The 21,570-nt window shown below is 48.4% G+C and overlaps 1 protein-coding gene across 3 annotated transcripts in view; it reads right to left on the bottom strand.

Moving 5' to 3' along the window:
- UBR2 (ubiquitin protein ligase E3 component n-recognin 2) overlaps positions 1–21,570 on the bottom strand; it is a 1,248,744-nt gene that overhangs the window by 297,695 nt on the left and 929,479 nt on the right. For all 3 annotated transcript variants that reach the window (XM_069233963.1, XM_069233965.1, XM_069233964.1), the window contains exon 37: positions 17,784–17,880. In XM_069233963.1, the coding sequence (XP_069090064.1) occupies positions 17,784–17,880 (97 nt within the window). The remainder of the gene's footprint in view (positions 1–17,783; positions 17,881–21,570) is intronic.

Here is a 21,570-nt window from a genome sequence, read left to right as displayed (position 1 = left end):
TGTTCTTATTTGGAATCAGAAAGTAGCCGGAGTAACAACCACTGCCTACTTCTGACACCGGGACCCTCTGTATGGGTCCCTTGGCCAAGAGAGTCGTAACATCCTTGCGGAGCAAGATTAAATGATCCTCCATCACCTGTTCCTTCAATGGAGCAATAGAGGAAGGGAAAGACTGGAAGAGGAGGGAATAGCCCTTCTGTATGATCAGCAAGACCAATTTGTCTGATGTTATGGACCGCCAGTGAGGGAGATGAAATCAAATCCTCCCTCCAACTGGATAAACATGGTCTTGCACAACCATACTACTAGGGCTTGGGCGTTGCGGAAGAGGGGGGTGGGTGGTGGCTGATCTCTGGCTAGACCCTCTTGGTCTGAAGGTACCACAACCTCATCCTCGCACTGGATGCTGTGAAACTGGAAGACGGTGGCTGACCTGTGGTTGGCATTGTACCCCTCCCCTCCCAAAGCCTCGAAAGGTGCTATAGGCAGACTGCTGGCTAGCGGGCACCTAGAGGCCCAAGGTTCTGGTCGTGGCTCGAGAGTCCTTGAACCGCTCAAGCGCCGAGTCTGCCTTCTCTCCAAAAAAGGCGGGAGCCATCAAAGGGCATGTCCATCAGATTTACCTGGACATCCCCCAAAAAAAACATTGGTACTCAGCCAGGCATACTGCGAGTGCCCAGCGAGGCAGTCGTGTCCAAGCCACGCTGGATGGTAAACTTGGCTGCATCTCTCCCATCCTTGACAGCTTCAGTGAGAGTGTCCCGTACGCACTCCGGGACCTGGTGCATCACCTGTGCCACCGTATCCCATAAATATGGGAAAAACAGCCCAATAGGCATGAGGTGTTTACGGACATCTTCTTCCCAAGTTGGTCCAGCCTCTTGAATTCCCAGTCCAGGGGAGCGGAAGAGAAGGCACCATGGGATGTGGAGGATTGAACCACCAAACTCTCCAGGGTGGGGTGTTGGGTGAGGAACCAGGGTCGATAGGATCTGGTCGATGGCGGCGGCAGACTGTCCTATTCACAGGAGCCCCTGTGCTGGGTTTGGACCATGTCCCTAGTGGACATTAGTGAGGGCCTCATTAAAGGGTAACATTGATGTAGCAACCCCCAACTGAAGCACCTTTGTCAGGATGTTAGGCCTGACCGGCACCGCAGGCAACTCCTGGTCCAAGATCTCAGCCGCTCTACACACCACCATGGCGTATGATGCTCCCCCTTGCTTGGCCACAGAAGAAGGTGAGAGCATGCCAGCATTTGGAGAAGTATCCAGTCTGCTGGGTTCCCCTGGATCCTCATAACAGTCCTGCTCCTCTAATCCACATTCCAAAGGGTCCACACACCCCTCCTATTCTTCACCTGATCAACATAAGCCTCAGGCACTGATCTGGGCAGAATCGGAGCAAATGAAGTCTGAATCGCCGTTGCGCGACTTCGTTATGGCTCCAGATCATCAGGAATGAGGATGGAGCTTCCAACATCAGTGGGCGTCGGCGGTAAGGGCAGCGGCAACGTCAGGCCCAGCGCCAGAGGAGGCAGACTGTGTGGAAGCGGTGCCGGTCCGGACCCCATATCGGATCCTGTGGTCCCCAACAACGTTGAGGACGAAGCCACCGGCGTTGAACCTGATGGGGCCCCTGCTATTTCTGTGGGGTCCAAAGAACCACCCGCAGGGGCAGCCTTCCGAAAAACGAGGAGCATGTTCTCGCAGAAGTCTTTAATTCGAGTGGGGGTCACTCCGGCTCCAATATAAGGGGGGGAGACATAAAGTCAGCCCTGGCAACGGTTCTAAGGAACTGTGCTGGGAATGTCAATGTTCCTGTAATGCCTCATTGTCCGACAGGCATGGCAAAGTCGAAGTCTGCTTGGACTTCTTCTTGTGCCTCTTCCCCGAGTGCCCCGAGGACCTCGAGTGGGAAGAAGAGGACTTGGTGCTCCTGGAGCGGTATCGCGACCTCCTCCTTGAGCGGGACCATGACATCCGAGAAGTCACGCCGACTGAAGTCGACTGCCGGGCCTCATGAGCTTTAGAGACTTTGAGTTGTGGTCCTTGTCAAGGCACCAGAGCCATACCTGGTGGGGTCTGACACAGACATGGCGTGATGACAGGCACCACATGGCTTGAATCCTGTCTTCCAGGATGACATCTTCCTTGCAAAGACTACAAAATTATTCGACAAAAGGTCGGAAAAAGGCTTGCCAAAAAAGGCAAAGGGTAGGTCGATCCCAGACCTGCGCGGAACGGGCGCGGAAGGAAAAGAACTGACAAACGTGTGCTGGGGTGGTGCCTTTATAGGCGACAGTGACGTCACAGACAGCTCCAAAAACGCAGACGAAGCCACGAGGAGCCAGACGACACCATCCAACAATGCGTGCAGGGTACTGCTTAGTAAAAAGATTTCGGATTCGAAGCAGATGCCAGGGAATTCAAAGGTAAGAAATCTGCAGCTAGAAGTTTCTATCAGATATATACACTAGTAGTCAGAAGCAGGCATAGAAAAGGTTAGAAAACAGTGCAAATAGCAATAGCGACCCTAGGGAGAGCACAAAGCATATACTAAAATAAAATGGAATGCCAACACAGGACCCAAACCACGGTAAGTAAAATGTGCAGTGTGGAGCTGGGAGTACCAGAAAATCACAAAGGTAATAACACAGTACTCCCCAGCGACCTGGAATGCAGGTGAAAATCACTAGATTTTCCCCAAACCACCCAAAAGGAGGAAAAGAGGAAAAAGACACCCAGACAAAACTGCATGAAAACCAGTGGTGGATTCCTGAAGAAATAAGACCTGTGGAGAGAGGGGACCAAACCCAACAGTCACAGTGGATTCCAGGAGGAGTAGGAGTTGCTAGCCACCCAGCTGTAGTTGCAGGAGTTGGTCGACGGTGATGAGGAACAGGTCAACACTGCAGCCGGAGAAGAGTTCCTGATGGATGCAGATGATGTCCTACACGCTGGAAGGAAGATTGCAGATGGGTTTTGGTGCAGGAATTCCACCAACAAGCATTGGCAAAAGCAAACTCACGGTTAGCGGAAAAGTGGTGCTGCTGGGGACCAGCAAGGCCCAAGAAGACTCAACCCTGGAGGAGGGGTCACAGAGGACCCTCAGCGTTGCAGAGAGTCCACAAGAACAGAGGTAGCACCCACAGGAGTCCCACAAGAACAGAGGTAGCACCCACAGGAGTCCCACAAGATGGGACAAAAGAGTTGCAGAAGAAGCCCATGCACCACTGCAAAAGAGGGCCTGCACAGCTGGAGAACCACGCAGGAGACTGCGCTTTGCAGGATAAAGTGCTGTGGGCCTGAGCTACATGTCACCTGAAGATCCCTTGGAGGAGATGCCAACAAGCCCTGACAGCTTCAAGAGACATGGTGCACGTGGATACTGTCCTGCGTGGGGAGGGCAAAGGCTTACCTCCATCAAAGTTGGACAGCTGGCAGAGAGGACTACTAAAGACCACCACCCATGATGCAGGATCAACACAGCTCAAGATGAGGGGAGATCCACGCAGATGGCTGTCGCTTGCGGTAAGTGCTTGTGGTTGTAGGGGAGTGACTCCTTCACTTCACGGGAGATTCCTTCTTCCTGTGCAAGCTGAAGAGTTGCAGTCTTCTGAGGATGCACGGCAAGAGAAATGTTGAAAAATCTGGCAGGAGCCCTGGAAACCATGTTGCAGAAGATTCCTTTCTTCTAGGAGGCAGCTTGTCGGATCCTGGAAGTTCCAGCACCAGTTCTGGAAGCCGGAAGACGAAGCAGAGGTTGCAGAGGATTCCGGCTGAAATCTTGTAAGTTGAATCTGAGGACTCACCCAAGAGAGAGACCCTAAATAGCCCTGAAATGGGGATTGGTCATCTAACCAGGTAAGCAACTATCAGGAGGGGGGCTCTGACATCACCTGTCTGGCCTGGCCACTCAGATGTTCCCAGAGTTCCCTGCCAACCTTGGAAACAAGATGGCAGAACCCAGGGATGCTCTGGACGAGCTCTGAATACCATCCCTAGAGTGGTGATAGGCAGGGGAGTGGTCACTCCTCTTTCCATTGTCCAGTTTTGCGCCAGAGCAGGGACTGGGGGTCCCTGAACAGGTGTGGACTGGTTTATGCATGGAGGGCACCAAATGTGCCCTTCAAAGCAAACCAGTGGCTTGGGGAGGCTACCCCTCAAAAGTCAGTCACACCTGTTTCCAAAGGAAATCCTTTGTTCTGACTTCCTGGGCTTGATCATGTCAAACAGCAGGACGGCAGAAACCTGTCTGAGGGGGTGGCAGCAGCTTGGGCTGCCCGGAAAACCCTGTAAGACAGGTAGTAGCAATAGGGTGCATGGAATCATACTTTCAATACTTGCAACAGTATTGGGGTATGATTCCGACATATTTGATACCAAACATGCCCAGGTTCGGAGTTACCATGGTGAAGCTGGACATAGGAAGTGACCTTTGCCCAATACAAGCGTGAAATGGAATGGCCACACTCACAAAGTCCAGGAAAATGGATCTGGAGATTGTGGGGAGTCACCTCTGCTAGTGCAGGGTGCCTCACACTCTGGTACCAGCACCCTGCCCTTTGGGCCGAGGGCCTACCATAGGGGTGACCTACAGTGACCTGGTAGTGAAAGGGTGCATGCACCCTTTGACGCAGGCTGCAATGGCAGGAATGCAGAACACACTGTATGGGCTCCCTATGGGTAGCATAATACATTCTGCAGCCCATAGGGATCCCCTAGTACCCCAATGTCCTGGGTAGTTATGTACCGTATACTTACATGGGGGTACAAATTTGCCTAATGTGGGTGAAAAAAGGTTCTAGCAACCAAATTTAAAGAAGAAAGCATAATTCTGGCTAGCAGGATCCCAGTGAACACAGTCCAACAAACACACTCACAAACAGGCCAAAAAGTGGTGGTAACCATGCTAGAAAGAGGTTAATTTACTACAAAATATGGAAAATGTCACTTACCCAGTGTACATCTGTTCGTGGCATTAGTCGCTGCAGATTCACATGCTGTGCACATCCCGCCATCTGGTGTTGGGCTCGGAGTGTTACAAGTTGTTTTTCTTCGAAGAAGTCTTTTCGAGTCACGAGATCGAGGGACTCCTCCCATTTCGGCTCCATTGCGCATGGGCGTCGACTCCATCTTAGATTGTTTTCCCCGCAGAGGGTGAGGTAGGAGTTGTGTATGCTAGTAATAGTGCCCATCCAATGGAGTGAATACGTATGTACATAATGTAGTTTAAAGTAATATATTTACAAATTTACAAATGTTCAAGATCAACTTCTAAACGGCTACAGGCTCCCGGGGAGGCGGGTGGGCGCATGTGAATCTGCAGCGACTAATGCCACGAACAGATGTACACTGGGTAAGTGACATTTTCCGTTCGATGGCATGTGTAGCTGCAGATACACATGCTGTGCATAGACTAGTAAGCAGTTATCTCCCCAAAAGCGGTGGTTCAGCCTGTAGGAGTTGAAGTTGTTTGAAACAATGTTCGTAGTACTGCTTGACCTACTGTGGCTTGTTGTGCTGTTAACACATCTACACAGTAGTGTTTAGTAAATGTATGAGGCGTAGACCATGTAGCTGCCTTACATATTTCGGTCATTGGAATATTTCCTAGAAAGGCCATGGTAGCACCTTTCTTTCTAGTTGAGTGTGCCTTTGGTATAATAGGCAGTTCTCTTTTTGCTTTAAGATAACAGGTTTGAATGCATTTAACTATCCATCTAGCAATGCCTTGTTTAGAAATTGAATTTCCTGTATGAGGTTTTTGGAAAGCAATAAATAATTGTTTTGTTTTTCGAATTAGTTTTGTTCTGTCAATGTAGTACATTAACACTCTTTTGATGTCTAATGTATGTAGTGCTCTTTCAGCTACAGAATCTGGCTGTGGGAAGAACACTGGTAATTCTACTGTTTGATTCAAGTGGAACGGTGATATGACTTTTGGTAAAAATTTAGGATTTGTCCGTAGAACTACTTTATGCTTGTGTATTTGAATAAATGGTTCTTGTATGGTAAATGCTTGAATCTCACTTACTCTTCTTAAAGATGTGATGGCAATTAAAAATGCAACTTTCCATGTTAAGTATTGCATTTCACAAGAGTGCATGGGCTCAAAAGGTGGACCCATGAGTCGTGTTAAGACAATGTTGAGGTTCCATGAAGGAACTGGTGGTGTTCTTGGTGGTATAATTCTCTTTAGGCCTTCCATAAACGCTTTTATGACTGGTATCCTAAACAGTGAAGTTGAGTGCGTAGTTTGCAGGTAAGCTGAAATTGCGGTAAGATGTATCTTAATGGAAGAAAAAGCTAGCTTTGACTTTTGCAAATGTAGTAAGTATTTTACGATATCTTTGGCAGATGCGTGTAAGGGTTGAATTTGATTATTATGGCAGTAATAAACAAATCTTTTCCACTTATTTGCATAGCAATGTCTAGTGGTAGGTTTCCTAGCTTGTTTTATGACCTCCATACATTCCTGTGTAAGGTCTAAGTGTCCAAACTCTAGGACTTCAGGAGCCAAATTGCTAGATTCAGCGATGCTGGATTTGGGTGTCTGATCTGTTGTTTGTGTTGCGTTAACAGATCTGGTCTGTTTGGTAGTTTGACATGAGGCACTACTGAGAGGTCTAGTAGTGTTGTGTACCAAAGTTGTCTTGCCCATGTTGGCGCTATTAGTATGAGTTTGAGTTTGTTTTGACTCAACTTGTTTACCAGATATGGAAGGCATGGGAGAGGGGGAAAAGCGTAAGCAAATATCCCTGACCAACTCATCCATAACGCATTGCCCTGAGACTGATGTTGTGGGTACCTGGATGCGAAGTTTTGGCATTTTGCGTTTTCCTTTGTTGCAAATAGATCTATTTGTGGTGTTCCCCAACTCTGGAAGTAAGTGTTCAGTATTTGGGGGTGAATCTCCCATTCGTGGATCTGTTGGTGATCCCGAGAGAGATTGTCTGCTAACTGATTCTGAATTCCTGGAATAAATTGTGCTATTAGGTGAAGGTGGTTGTGAATCGCCCAATGCCATATTCTCTGTGCCAGGAGACACAACTGTGTTGAGTGTGTCCCTCCCTGTTTGTTTAGGTAATACATTGTTGTCATGTTGTCTGCTTTGACAAGAATGTGTTTGTGGCTTATTATGGGTTGAAATGCTTTCAGTGCTAGAAATACTGCCAATAGTTCTAAGTGATTTATGTGAAACTGTTTTTGCTGACTGACCCATTGTCCTTGGATGCTGTGTTGATTGAGGTGTGCTCCCCACCCTATCATGGAGGCATCTGTCGTTATTACATATTGTGGCACTGGGTCTTGGAAAGGCCGCCCTTGGTTTAAATTTATACTGTTCCACCATTGAAGCAAGGTGTATGTTTGGCGGTCTACCAACACCAGATCTAGAAGTTGACCCTGTGCCTGTGACCATTGTGATGCTAGGCACTGTTGTAAGGGCCGCATGTGCAACCTTGCGTTTGGGACAATGGCTATGCATGAGGACATCATGCCTAGGAGTTTCATCACCATTTTGACTTGTATTTTTTGTTTTGGATATATGGCCTGTATTACATTGTGAAATGCCTGAACCCTTTGTGGACTTGGAGTGGCAATCCCTTTTGCTGTGTTGATTGTCGCCCCTAAGTATTGCTGTGTTTGACACGGCAGAAGGTGTGACTTTGTGTAGTTGATTGAGAAACCTAGTTTGTGGAGGGTTTCTATGACATACTTTGTGTGTTGTGAACACCGTTCTAGCGTGTTGGTTTTGATTAACCAATCGTCTAGGTACGGGAACACATGTATTTGCTGCCTTCTGATATGTGCAGCTACGACTGCCAGGCACTTTGTAAAAACTCTTGGCGCAGTTGTTATTCCGAATGGCAACACCTTGAATTGGTAATGTACCCCTTGGAATACAAACCTTAAGTACTTTCTATGTGAAGGATGTATCGGTATATGGAAATATGCATCCTTTAGGTCTAGTGTTGTCATGTAGTCTTGTTGTTTGAGCAGTGGGATTACGTCCTGTAATGTCACCATGTGAAAGTGATCTGATTTGATGTAGGTATTTGATGTTCTGAGATTTAATATAGGTCTCAGACTCTTGTCTTTTTTGGGTATGAGAAAGTACAGAGAGTAAACTCCTGTTCCTTTCTGTTGGTTTGGTACTAATTCTATTGCTTCTTTCTGTAGCAATGCCTGAACTTCTGGTCCTAGAAGATCTATATGTTGTTTTGACATATTGTGTGTTTTCGGTGGGACGTTTGGAGGGAATTTGAGAAATTCTATGCATTAACCATGCTGGATAATTGCCAGTACCCAAGTGTCTGTTGTTATCTCCTCCCAATGTTTTTAAAATTTGCTTAGTCTCCCCCCCATAGGTGTTATGTGTTGGGGATGTGTGACTTGGAAGTCACTGCTTGTTTTGAGGAGTTTTGGGGCTTTGGAACTTCCCTCTATTCTTTTGGAATTGTCCCCCTCTATATTGTCCCCGAAAACTTCCCCGCAGATATTGGCTCTGATAAGTGGACCTTGTTTGTGAGGTCGTGGGTTCTGTGCTTTGCCCTCGAAACGGTGTTTTTCGAAATGTGCCTCTGCTCTGCGGGGAGTAGAGTGCGCCCATGGCTTTGGCCGTATCAGTGTCTTTCTTAAGTTTTTCGATAGCAGTGTCCACCTCCGGCCCAAACAACTGCTGTCCGTTAAATGGCATATTCAGCACAGCTTGCTGTATTTCTGGTTTAAATCCTGATGTATGCACCCATGCATGTCTCCTTATTGTCACTGCTGTGTTGACAGTTCTAGCAGCTGTGTCTACTGCATCCATTGCTGACCGTATTTGATTGTTGGAGATACTCTGTCCTTCTTCTACTACTTGCTGTGCTCTCTTCTGGAACTCTTTGGGCAAATGTTCTATAAAGTGTTGCATTTCGTCCCAATGAGCCCTATCGTATCTGGCCAACAAAGCCTGTGAGTTTGCAATACACCACTGGTTTGTTGCCTGTGCCGCCACCCTTTTGCCTGCTGCGTCGAATTTTCGACTTTCTTTATCTGGAGGTGGTGCATCTCCTGAAGTATGTGAGTTCGCTCTCTTGCGAGCTGCCCCTACTACAACTGAGTCCGGTGTTAGCTGTTGTGTGTTGTACACGGGGTCTGTTGGTGGCAGTTTATATTTTTTCTCCACTCTTGGAGTAATGGCCCTTCCTTTTACAGGCTCCTCAAACACTTGTTTGGAGTGTTTTAGCATTCCGGGTAGCATGGGAAGACTCTGGTACTGGCTGTGTGTGGACGACAATGTATTAAATAGAAAGTCGTCTTCAATGGGCTCTGCATGCAGGCTGACATTATGAAATGCCGCTGCCCTCGACACCACCTGTGCGTAGGCTGTACTATCTTCTGGTGGCGACGGTCTAGCTGGATAACAGTCAGGACTATTATCTGACACTGGCGCATCATAAAGGTCCCACGCGTCAGGGTCATCTTGACTCATCCCTGTATGAGTCGGGGATTGCATCATAGGTGGAGTGGCTACCGGTGATGTTTGCAGTGATCGTTGTGGATGCGGTGGCGGACTTACTTGTTTAGCCACCTTTGCCTGTGGCTGCTTGTCTTTCTCCTGGAAGGCAAGTTTGCGTTTCATTCTAATAGGAGGGAGAGTGCTGATCTTCCCTGTTTCTTTTTGGATGTGGAGCCTTCTTTGGGTGTAGTCTGGCTCCATTGTCGCCAATTCCTGTCCAAATCTATGTATTTTCATTTGTGAGGACAGTCCTTGTTCCTTTGTGTAGGAACTTGATTTCGGTTCCGAGGCCGGTTGTTTCGGTATCGAAACCTTTTCGGCTACTTTTTTCGGTTCCGTCGAAACCTTTTTTATTTTCGGCGTCGTTGTCTCTCGGTGCCGATTCATTTCGGTGCCGCTGTCGCGGTGCCGAACTTGCTCAGAGCCGCTATCTCGGGCCCGAGATTGCTGTGTGGCGGTATCTCGACCGGAGTCGGATGACTTCGACACAAGCGTGCCCTTTTTCAGTGCCGATGATCGGTCACCTATTTTTCGGGTTAAGCCATGGCCTGTTGGCGGTGGTGTCCCCTGGGCTTTTGTGGTCTTCTCGTGAGTTTTATGTTTCGACGTCTTACTCACGGTTTTCGGCGTTTCTTTGGGATCGATCTCATCCGAGTCCGATTCCTGGATGGAGAAGGTTTCTTCTTCCTCCTTGAAACACCCTTGTCCTGTCGGCGCCGACGCCATTTGCAGTCTTCTTGCTCTTCGGTCTCTTAGTGTCTTCCTGGACTGAAACGCTCGACAGGCTTCACAAGTATCTTCCTTGTGTTCTGGCGACAAACACAAGTTACAGACCAGATGCTGATCTGTATATGGATACTTGTTATGGCATTTTGGCAGAAGCGGAATGGGGTCCGTTCCATCAGCCTTGAAGAGATACGTGGCCGGGCCGACCAGGCCCCGACGGTGGAATCGAAAAAACCCCGAAGGGCCACCGGAGCTCTTCAAAAGTCGGTGTTGATCTGTTATAACTAACCCGATACCGAACGCAAACAATACCGATGATTTTTCCGAGATTCTAACTAACTTTCCGAACCGAAACCCGGAGCGAAAAGGAACACGTCCAAACCCGATGGCGGAAAAAAAACAATCTAAGATGGAGTCGACGCCCATGCGCAATGGAGCCGAAATGGGAGGAGTCCCTCGATCTCGTGACTCGAAAAGACTTCTTCGAAGAAAAACAACTTGTAACACTCCGAGCCCAACACCAGATGGCGGGATGTGCACAGCATGTCTATCTGCAGCTACACATGCCATCGAACATATATATATTGACACCAAGATGAACGTTATAAGGTAAGTACTTTGAGCGTTATTGAATTCTCAAGTAAATAGCAAAAAATACAGAACTGTCAGATCTGAGTCATGAGCATTGAATGTGGTAATGTTATCCTATGTGAGAAACATTCACTGCATAGGTACACTTAACGACGGCTTGGGACAAAGGTCCGCAAAAGCAACAGCAGATAAAATGTACCTGCCCTGGGGAGTCCAGATGCCGAGGTGTTGTACGCGGCGATAGCCTTAAACTCTGCACCCTAAGGTCAACGAGACGAGTGACTGTAAGAAAGAGGCTTCATGTAGGGCCTGTGGGACATGTTTGGTGGAACGCAATTGGGGGCTTGGCTCTTGAGGGTTTCAGTACCACAGAGACTCCGTCAATTTACTTGAGCATGGCCTGAGAAGCTTGGGTACAAAGGTGTTGTCTGGCGGGGTCGTTGAGTTAGAGGCTCTCACACTTCTCGGTGTACCTGCAAAAGAGGGGAAAGAAACACAGCAAGGCCACTCTCTGTGTGGAGCAAGCCCTTCTCCAAGTTCCTTGAAGTGCAGTTAAGTTTTAGCAGCGGTGGTGTTCCAACGGAACAAAAACAAGCCTTGGTGCTTGCAACTAGCTGTGGTACCCGGGTATTGGTGCAGAGAGGCTCCAGGCAGCCTCAGCAACTTAAAGACAGGATGGATAGATGAGGAGGACCTCCTGAACACTCTGTGACCAATTCCTGGAGAGTTGCTCCCTCAGTAGACCCCAATGGTTAGCAAAACACAGGACCGGACAATCGTGGTTGGTGTCTCCTGGTGTAGGGAAGTGGCTCCTCCACCCCAAGGAAGATATGGCTGGGTCGATGAAGTGCTAGGCATTCCTCCAAGGGTTTGGGGGGACCGTTCCAGTTCTGGACGGTCAGTCTATGTTTGTTGGGACTGCAGCAGCCAGGCAGGGTTTTGCACCAAGTGTTGTGCAAGTCCACAGTTCTCCTATCTTCAGCTCTTTCTCCTTCTTTCAGGCACACAAATCTGAGTTCCTGGTGTCAGGGGGCCACCTAAATACTACATTTAGAGGCATTAAGGGGAGTGTAACATTGCACCCTTCCATGAAATATAATGCATCCTGCCTTAGGGCTTTTAATGGCATCTGTAGGGGTGACTTACATCTATTATTATATAAAGTGGTATGGGCATTACACACAGTATGTGCAATGTTTTTTTTTCCAAATGGTTTGCACCATTTCAGGCATTCTGGGATGACAGTCTGCATGTGCTTGAGTGTGGGTCCATTAGGGTGGCATAATACATCCTGAAGCCCTTAGGGACCTTATTTAGTACCCGTGCCCTGGTTATCTGGGGTACCATTTATTAGGGACTTACAAGGGTGCTAAAGTCCTTGCCAATTGGGTTACAATTGAGCATTGCCTTGCTTTAGGGAAAGAGCATTGGCACTGGAAACTTGGTTAATAGGGACCCAGTGAAACTTAAGATGAAAAGCAGTCAGTATTAGGGCAAAAGTTGTGTAGGGGGGTAACTGTCAAAAATAGCACTTTCCTACGATGCCCCATACATTATGTCAGGTCACCATAAACAAAACATACATCACTGACCAGGAAAGAATAAATTGGAAGGAAAACAGTATGAGAGAAAAGGGAATGAGAGACACACAAGAGGCTAAACAAAAATGAGTAATTCCAACCAAAGAACCAACAAAGGAAAATAACAATTATTTATACCATAGGTCTCCCACCAGGCCACAGGAGGTGTCAAGAAGGCCTCTGACCTCAAACCATCACAACATGTCTATTATGAATTCAGCCAAATGAGTTTCTTCCAATAAAGCTTGAATAGCATCAGCCTTATTAAACACACAAACGTCTCACCTTGCTCTACTTTCAGTATTCCTGGGAACTATGAGGCAGTGACCCCTTCAGCAATCTACATTTGCCTCAAAAAACAAACTTCTTGCTACGTTTGAAAACAAGAGGATTCACCTTTATCAAGATAGTAAACCATGATTCAGCATGATATGGAACCTCTCTGGTCTAAGCCCTTCATAACCATAAAGATTGTTTTGTCAGATTTACCCTACAGGAAAATAGTTTGTATGCCCTCTATATCAAAAGCTCGCCATTAGGATTTTGTTGGTGTGTGTGTGTGTGTGTGTGTGTGGGGGGGCAGGGGGGGGGGGGTGGAGTGAGGTGCCCTTTGAAGAAGAGTTTCATTTCCCTCACACTGACAGATGAAAAAGGCAGGGTACCCCAGTAACGAGGTGGGCTCTAGGTCTGAAATGTTCAATCATTTTGATTACACTATTCTGTCCAGCTCTATCTGTAACTAGATATTGTGTCTACCAGGTAAGTGTAGTAAAATGCCACTGTTGGCATGGTTACCCCCTAACCTTTTGGCTCTTGTTGATGCTAGTTATGATTGAAAGTGTGCTGGGACCCTGCTAACCAGGCCCCAGCACCAGTGTTCTTTCCGCTAAATGTACCTTTGTCTCCACAATTGGCACAGCCCTAGAACACAGGTAAGTGCCTTGTAACTGGCACCCCTGGTACCAAGGGCCCTGTGTCCGGGGAAGGTCCCTAAAGGCTGCAGCATGTATTATACCACCCTAGGGACCCCTCACTCAACACATCCACACTGCCTCACAGCTTGTGTGAGCTGGTGGGGAGAAAAATACTAAGTCGACATGGCACTCACCTCAGGATGCCATGCCCACAACCCACTGCCTGTGGCACAGGTATGTCACCCCTCTAGCAGGCCTTACAGCCCTAAGGCAGGGTGCACTATACCACAGGTGATGGCATAGTGCATGAGCACTATGCCTCTACAGTGTATAAGCAAAACCGTAGACTTTGTAAGTGCAGGGTTGCCATAAAGAGTATGTGGCCTGGGAATCTGTCAATTATGAACTCCACAGTTCCATAATGGCTGCACTGAAATCTGGGAAGTTTGGTATCAAACATCTCAGAACAATAAATCCACACTGATGCCAGTGTGGGGTTTATTGAAAAATGCACAGACGGGTTTCTTGCCACCTGGGGTGAGTTACTTTGTCACTCTGTGGCCAGGAACAAAGCCTGCACTGGGTGGAGGTGCTTCTCACCTTCCCCTGCAGGAACTGTAACACCTGGCGGTGAGCCCCAAAGGCTCATGCCTGTTGTTACAGTGCCCCAGGGCATCCCAGCTAGTGAAGATGCCCGTCCCTCCGGACACAGTCCCCACTTTTGGCAGCAAGTCCGGAGGGGATAATGAGAAAAACAAGGAGGAGTCACCCACCAGTCAGGACAGCCCCTATGGTGTCCTGAGCTGAGGTGACCCCTCCCTTAAGAAATCCTCCATCTTGATTTTTGGTAGATTCCCCCAATAGGAATAGGGATGTGCCTCCCTCCCCTCAGGGTAGCCACCCTCCAGGGCATTAGCCATTGGCTACTGCCCCCCAGACATAAACACACCCCTAAATTCAGTATTTAGGGGCAACCCTAAACCCAGGAAATCTGATTCCTGCAACCTGAAGAAAGAAGAAGGACTGCTGACCTGAAAGCCCCGCAGACACGACTGAGACGACAACTGACTTGGCCCCAGACCTACCGGCCTGTCTCCAGACTCAAAGAACCTGCACAGCGACGCATCCAGCTGGACCAGCGACCTCTGAGGACTCAGAGGACTGACCTGCACCTAAAGGACCAAGAACCTCCAGATCAAAAACAGCAACAAGAAACCAGCTTTAAAGAGACTCTAACTTCCTGCCATAAGCGTGAGTCTTCACACTCTGCACCCGACGCCCCCGGCTCGAGTTCAGGACAACCAACACTGCAGAGAGGACTCCCAGGCGACTCCAACAACGTGGACACCTTGAGTCGATCTCCCTGCACCCCCACAGCGACGCCTGCACAGAGGATCCAGAGGCTCCCCTTGACCGCGACTGCCTGGTAACAAAGGAACCCGACGCCTGGACCAAGCACCCGCAGCCCACAGGACCCAGAGGAACCACCTACCAGTGCAGGAGTGACCAGCAGGCGGCCCTCATCCTAGCTCAGTCAGTGTCTGGCACAAGAAGCCCCCCCTGTGCCCTGCTTGCATTGCCAGAGTGACCCCCGGGTCCCTCCATTGTTTTCTACAGCAAACCAGACACCTACTTTGCATACTGCACCCAGCCGCCCCTGTGCTGCTGACGGTGTGTTTTATGAGCTTGTGTGTGTCCTCCCCAGTGCTCTACAAAACCCCCCTGGTCTGCTCCCCGAGGACGCAGGTACTTACCTGCTAGCAGAGTGGAACCGGAGCACCCCTGTTCTCCATAGGCGTCTACGTGTTTTGGGCCCTCCTTTGACCTCTGCACCTGACCAGCCTTGTGTTGCTGGTGCTGTGGCTTTGGGGCTGCCTTGAACCCCCAACGGTGGGCTGCCTACGCCCAGGAGACTGACTGTGTAAGTGCTTTACTTACCTGAGAAACTATTACTTACCTCCCCCATGAACTGTTGATTTTTGCACTGTGTCCACTTTTAAAATAGCGATTTGCCATTTTAACCAAAACTGTGTGTACTACTGTTTTAAATCAAAGTTCTATACTTACCTGTGAGAAGTACCTTGCAATTTATGTACTTACCTAAAATTTGAATCTTGTGGTTCTAAAAATAAATTAAGAAAATTATTCATATAAGTCATTGAGAGTGTGTTCCTCATTTAGTGCCTGTGTGTGTATACAACAAATGCTTAACACTACCCTCTGATAAGCCTACTGCTCAACCACACTATCACAAAATAGAGCATTAGTATTATCTAATTTTGCCACTATCAACCTCTAAGGGGAACCCTTGGACTCTGTGCACACTATCTCTCACTTTGAGATAGCATATACAGAGCCAAATTCCTACCCTGGGATCAATGAATGTTTTTAATTCTGAGATGTTTGATACCAAACATCCCAGGATTCAGAGAAGCCATCATGTAGCTCGGGAACTTGTAGTGACCAGTGTCCAGCACATGCTTTTGAAATGGCTTCCCTATTCACTTACTATGTCTAGGAATAGGCAAAGACACAGTTAGGGGAAATTTTCTCATTCACATGTGCCCTCACATGTAATATAATTCACCCAGCTTTAGTGATGTAAGGCCGGCTAGACAGGTGACCTACATATATTGCATGCAGTGTTAGGGGGCATGGCACACAGGCATGTTTTGGGAGCACCATGTCACGCAGCCTGCAATGCCAGTCTGCATAAGGTTGGTGCTGGGTCCCTCAGAGTGCTGCAGCTCTGAGGGGCCCTCTTCAAGTATCCATGTACTAGGTACCAGGGGTATCTAACTAGGGACTTATGAGGGTCTGAAGGACCAGGTCAATTAATGATCAAGTGACAAGGTGTCTTTAGGGAAGGAACACTGGCACTAGGGTCCTGGTTAGCAGGAACCCAGGGCACTTCAGACACAGTTCATCTAAAAACTAGGCAAAAAGTAGGGGGCTACTGCAACCAGAACCCAGCTCAGCACAGTCACCGAAGGCAGATCCAGGACCTCAGCTGCTCTCTGCACCACCATAGAATATGAAGCTCCCTCCTCCATGGCCACGGAAGAGGGAGAAAGCATGCCAGAGTCTGGGGAAGTATCCAGTCTACTGGCTTCACCCACATCCGTACGTTAGTACAAGTGGTCTAGGAGGTGGTACTCTAAAGAGTCCAGCTAACCCTCCAATTCCTCACCGTAACCGAGGCTATAGGAAAAAGGCTCAGGACCGGACATCGGAGGCAAGGCTCCTTTGGGCACAGGAGTCTGCAACGTACGACGCCCATCCGGCTCCATATCAGAGTCAGCAATGAGGACGGGGATGGTGCTGCCCAGGATAATGGGCGGCGCAGGGAGTGTCGAGACCGGAGTCAGGGAAGGTGAATGGGTTAGATTGGCGTCTGGGAAGGTGAAGGGATACTACTAGTGCCAGTCCAGATCCAGGAATGGATCTATGGGTGCCCCTCGAAGCTGAGGCTGAGGCTGAAGCCGCCAGTGCGGAACCTGAAGGGGCCCCTTATGACTTTGAGGGGCCCGAATGCGCTCCAGTGGTGTCAGACTGCCCAACAATCAGGCGCATTGCCTCATAAAACTCTCTTAATTGGATAGGGGTCGCTCTGGCGCCCAGAAACTTGGGGTAGGTGCGGAGTTGGCCCAAACGCAGGCTCTGAAGATGGAGACCAAGAGCGATGATGCTCTCATTCCATTGTCTTGTCAGTGGACGGATGAGGTGAAGTCGAAATGCACTTGGTTTTCTTTGACTTCTTCTTGTGCCTCATCCTACCCAATCGTCTCGAGAACTTGGAGTGAGACAGAAATAAGGGGTGACTCTGCGACATCCTCTTGATCGAGACCATGACTTGCACAGAGTCGAGCACCGGGCCGCCATCAGCTTTAGAGACTGCCCCCTCAAAGCTGCTGATGCATGGCAAGACAATTGGAGCATCACTTTGGCTCAAGGCACCAGAGGTACACGAGGTGGGGATCCATCACGGACATCACCTGGACCCACAGTGCTTGAAGCCGGTCTTCCTGGAAGACATTCCTTGACGCACCAGGAGGAAATACTCAAAAAAGGCTTCAACGAAAGTTGAAAAAAGACCAGCCAAAAAGTGACTGAGGGGTAGCTCTCTTTGGATCAGCAGTGGTTGGTGCAGAAAGAAAAGAACTGACATCAGAGCGTCAGGATGGCGCCTATATAGGACGTGAGACGTCATATCTGGGAGGGAGTGGGGTTGGGTGGGAGGGGAGTGGAGGAGGGGGGAGACGACGAAGGACGCAGAGCCGATCGATGCCACCTAACAGCACGCAGGGGTACTGCTCAAGAAAAATCTCTGGATCCAGACTGATGCGTGGGGGAGTTTCTAAAGTAAAGAATCTAAGGTAAGGAATCTGCAACTAGATGTCTATATCAGATACTGACACACAACAAAATATTGCAAATACTGATACAAACTCATATTCATACTCACATCCAAAAAGAGTACAGAACTGTGACTGCACCACAGCAAGAGGTACGACTGTCCAGTGAGCTGCAGCAAACCTGGTTAATGACTTCAGACAGTCATCCTGAAAAAGAAAATCCAAATGTTATAAAGGAAGACAATAACTACATCATCCATCTGTAGTAAAATTGCAAAAAATGTTAGAAGATGCGAAAACTATATTAGTAGTTTTCTTTAGAAGGATCAGTCTTCACTGTTTCACAGGTAGAAGCTAGAGTTCTTTGTAGTTAATCCGTAGATATTAAAACGCCTCAAGATTACAACATTGGCATTGTAGGAAAGTACCCTCTTTTTGGCATGGTTAAACCTACTTTTTGACTATCAGTGTGTTTTGACAGTGTTCACTGGGATCCTGCTAACCAGGACTCCAGGGATTTTGCTCTCTCCCTCTAAATTTGGTTGCTTAGGACTTTAGCACATCCCACAATTGGCATACGGATGCCCCTATATAAGTCCCTAGTATATGGTACCTAGGTTCACAGGGAATTGGGGCACCAGGGGTTCCCCATGGGCTGCAGTATGTATTGGGCCACCCATGGGAGCCCACGTAAAATGTGTATGCAAGCCTGCCATTGCAGCCTGTGGGAAAAGGTGCATGCACCCTTTCACTAGAGGTCACTGCACCACATTAATGCAACTCACCCATATAGAAGGCCCTCCTAGCCCAGAGGGCAGGGTACAGGTACCTGTGTGTGACGGCAGCCCTGCATGAGCAGCGGTGCCCTTACAAACTCCAGCTCCATTGCACTGGACTTCGTAAGTATGGGGAAGACATTTTACCCGTGTACTGGACAAAGGTCATTTACCTGTGTCCAGCTACATAATAACAACTTCAAACCTGGATATGTTTGGTATCAAGCATGTCGGAATCATGCATCAATACTGTTGCCAGTATTGGTTGTATGTTTCCATGCACTCTGGGGGCTCCTTAAAGGATCCCCAGCATTGCTCCTACCAGTCTTCAGGGGTTTTCCGAGGATCCCGCGCTGCTGCGACCCCTCAGACATGCTTCTGCACTCCTGCTGCTTGACCAGCTCAGGCAGACGAAGGCAGAACTAAGGATTTCCTGTGGGAGAGGGAGTTAACACCTTCTCCCTCGGAAATAGGTGTTACATGGCTTGAGAGGGGTAGCCTCCCCAAGCCACCGGTATGCTTTGAAGGGCACATTTGGTGCCCAACTTCCATAAACCGCTTTCCACCAGTCCAGGGACGACTGGTCCCTGCTCTGGCACGTAACTGGTCAAAGGAAAGGGGAGTGACCTGTCCATCACCACCCTAGGCGTGATGCCTAGAGCTCCTCCAGGTGGCCACATGAATCTGCCATCTTAAATACAAGATGGGCAGATGCCCCTGGGAGCATCTGAGTGATCAGGTCAGGTAGGTGACATCACAGCCCCCTCCTAATAGGTGGTCACCCTGCTAGGTGACCAATTCCCCTTCCTGGGCTACATAGTATCTCCCTCTTGGGTGAGTCCTCAGATTCGACATGCAAGATTCCAGCAGAACTTATCTGCATCATTTACTTCATCTTCTAGCCACTGGGACTGCAACTGGACCCTCCAGGAACCGACAATCTGCAACTACAGCAACAGCTCTGCTCTGCAAAACTGTTTCTCTGGCTCCTTCCAGCAACTGCAACATTTCCCTGGCTGTGCATAATCTGAGGGCGATGAGTCTTCAGTCTGCACAAGAAGTAAGAAGAAATCTCCCTTGGAGTGAAGGAGTCACTTCCCTGCATCTGCAGGCACCAATTAAAACGACAACCGGCTGCGTGGATCTTCTCTCCTCTGGAACTGCGTGTATCCTGCATTACAGGTGGTGGTCTGGAGTGGTCCCCTTGGTCCTCTTTGCCAGCTGTCCAACTTCAGAGACGGTAAGCCCTTGCCTCTCCTTGCAGGACAGTACCTCAGTGCACTGCAACTCTTGCAGCTACCAAGGCTTGTTTGTTCCTCCTCCAAGGGATCTTCAGGCGCTGTGTAGCCCAGGCCCCCATCACTCCTTCCTGCAAAACACTGTCTCCTGCCTGCTGCTCCAGCGACATGGAACTCCTCTTCAGGTGTGCTGAGTGGGCCTTACTGACACTCCTGTGCCTGCAGGGGGTTGCCTGTGGGGGCTGCCTCCTCTTCTTGTGACTCTCCTAGCTGCTGAGGGTCACCCCCTGACTCCCCTCTTTGGATCCAGTCCTCTGGACCTGGCTCGTCCTCTTCAGCCTTGCAAACCTTATTCTCTGTTTCTTGCATTTGCAAAGGCTTGTTGGTGGTTTTCCAGCACCACTTACCGACTGCATCTCGGCCGCCCATGTGAGACATCACTTCCATCAGTTCTGGGACTCCTCTTTAGCTCCTTTACTGCACTGCTTACTTTCTTCGTCCACCATCGACCTGTTCTTGCATCCACAGAAGGGTGGGTAGTAGCTCCTGCCACAAACAGGCACTCCAACTCGAATTGGATTTGGTCCCCTTCCTCTGCAGATCCTCTTGCCACGATCCACCTTTGGGTTCTTCTAGTCTTGGTCGGGTCTGGCGTAATCCTTTTCCAAAGTCCTCCTCTTGGTTTTGGGGAAAACCAGGTTCTTACCTCTGCTCTCCTGGTCGCTGGGGGGTCACTATGGTACTCACCTCTTGGGGTTCCTAATTCCTCCAGCTCCCTCCTACTGATTCCACTTCCTTAGGTAGGGGACTGCCTTTCACATTCCACTTTTTTAGTGTACGGCTTGGCTCTCCCCTTGCGCCCTCACTATTTGCTATTGCTTTTACCAATGCCTATTGTTTTCTATGCTATTTACTGATTGCTGTGTATATAATAGTGTGATTACTTACCTAAAGTTGGGGGATTACCTATTCAGTGTGTTAGTAGTTGTGTTACTACAATAGAGTACCTTTAATATAACACTTTATTGTAACACTGTGTGGTTCTTTCATGTGTGTAAGTACTATGGCTTTAAAGGTATTGCATAAGCTTTACATGTCTCCTACGTAAGTCTTGGCTGCTCATCCACAGCTACCTCTATAGAGTTGTGCTTACTAGATGCTGCTAACAACTCACTAATAAGGGATACCTGGATCTGGTATAAGGTGACACCACCATTGGTGCTCACCACACACCAGGCAAACTTCCCACAGGTTCATTACAATGTCACATATTATGCCCATAGGAACTTCTGCATACAAAAGACTTTTTGCACAGTAAGGAAATTTGATGAACATAATAAACCTGTGACACTCCATGTAAGAGTAGGGAACTTAATGCTCCATTCTGAAAAGACAAAACAGGGTATTCCAGTGTTCTGCACAGAACAAAATGATAGCCAAACCAATGAGCTACTCAGAAGGAAGCAGGGCGCTTGCCCACACTACTCTAGGGTGACACGCTTCATCAAAAGGCCTACTCCTCATTCATGTGGGACTCAGAATTGAGCACTATAGTTTCCATTATTTCTCTTATTTACTTATTTGTGGGGATGAACACACGGCAAACCACATGAATTATTGAACAACTTTGGAAGATGGTTTCTACATGTTCTTTCCCCTTCTGGGGTTGTCCTCTGCAGAGATAACAAGGTCTTTTTTTTATTTTAATTTTTTACTGTTACTCGTTTTTTCAGCCTCTCCTGCTACCACACTCCTGCCAATACAGGAAGTGACAGATGAAGGCTTTCTTCCTACCTCAAAGTCTTTACCCATTCCAACTAGGGATGGGATGGGTCAGTCAATCTAGCATCATGAAAACTATTCCACTCTTGTTCTACAAGTAC

This window comes from Pleurodeles waltl, chromosome 5 (assembly GCF_031143425.1).
Source record: "Pleurodeles waltl isolate 20211129_DDA chromosome 5, aPleWal1.hap1.20221129, whole genome shotgun sequence".
Lineage (NCBI taxonomy): Eukaryota > Metazoa > Chordata > Amphibia > Caudata > Salamandridae > Pleurodeles > Pleurodeles waltl.
Note: the sequence above shows the minus strand (reverse complement) of the source record. Positions and strands in the feature narration are given on the sequence as shown.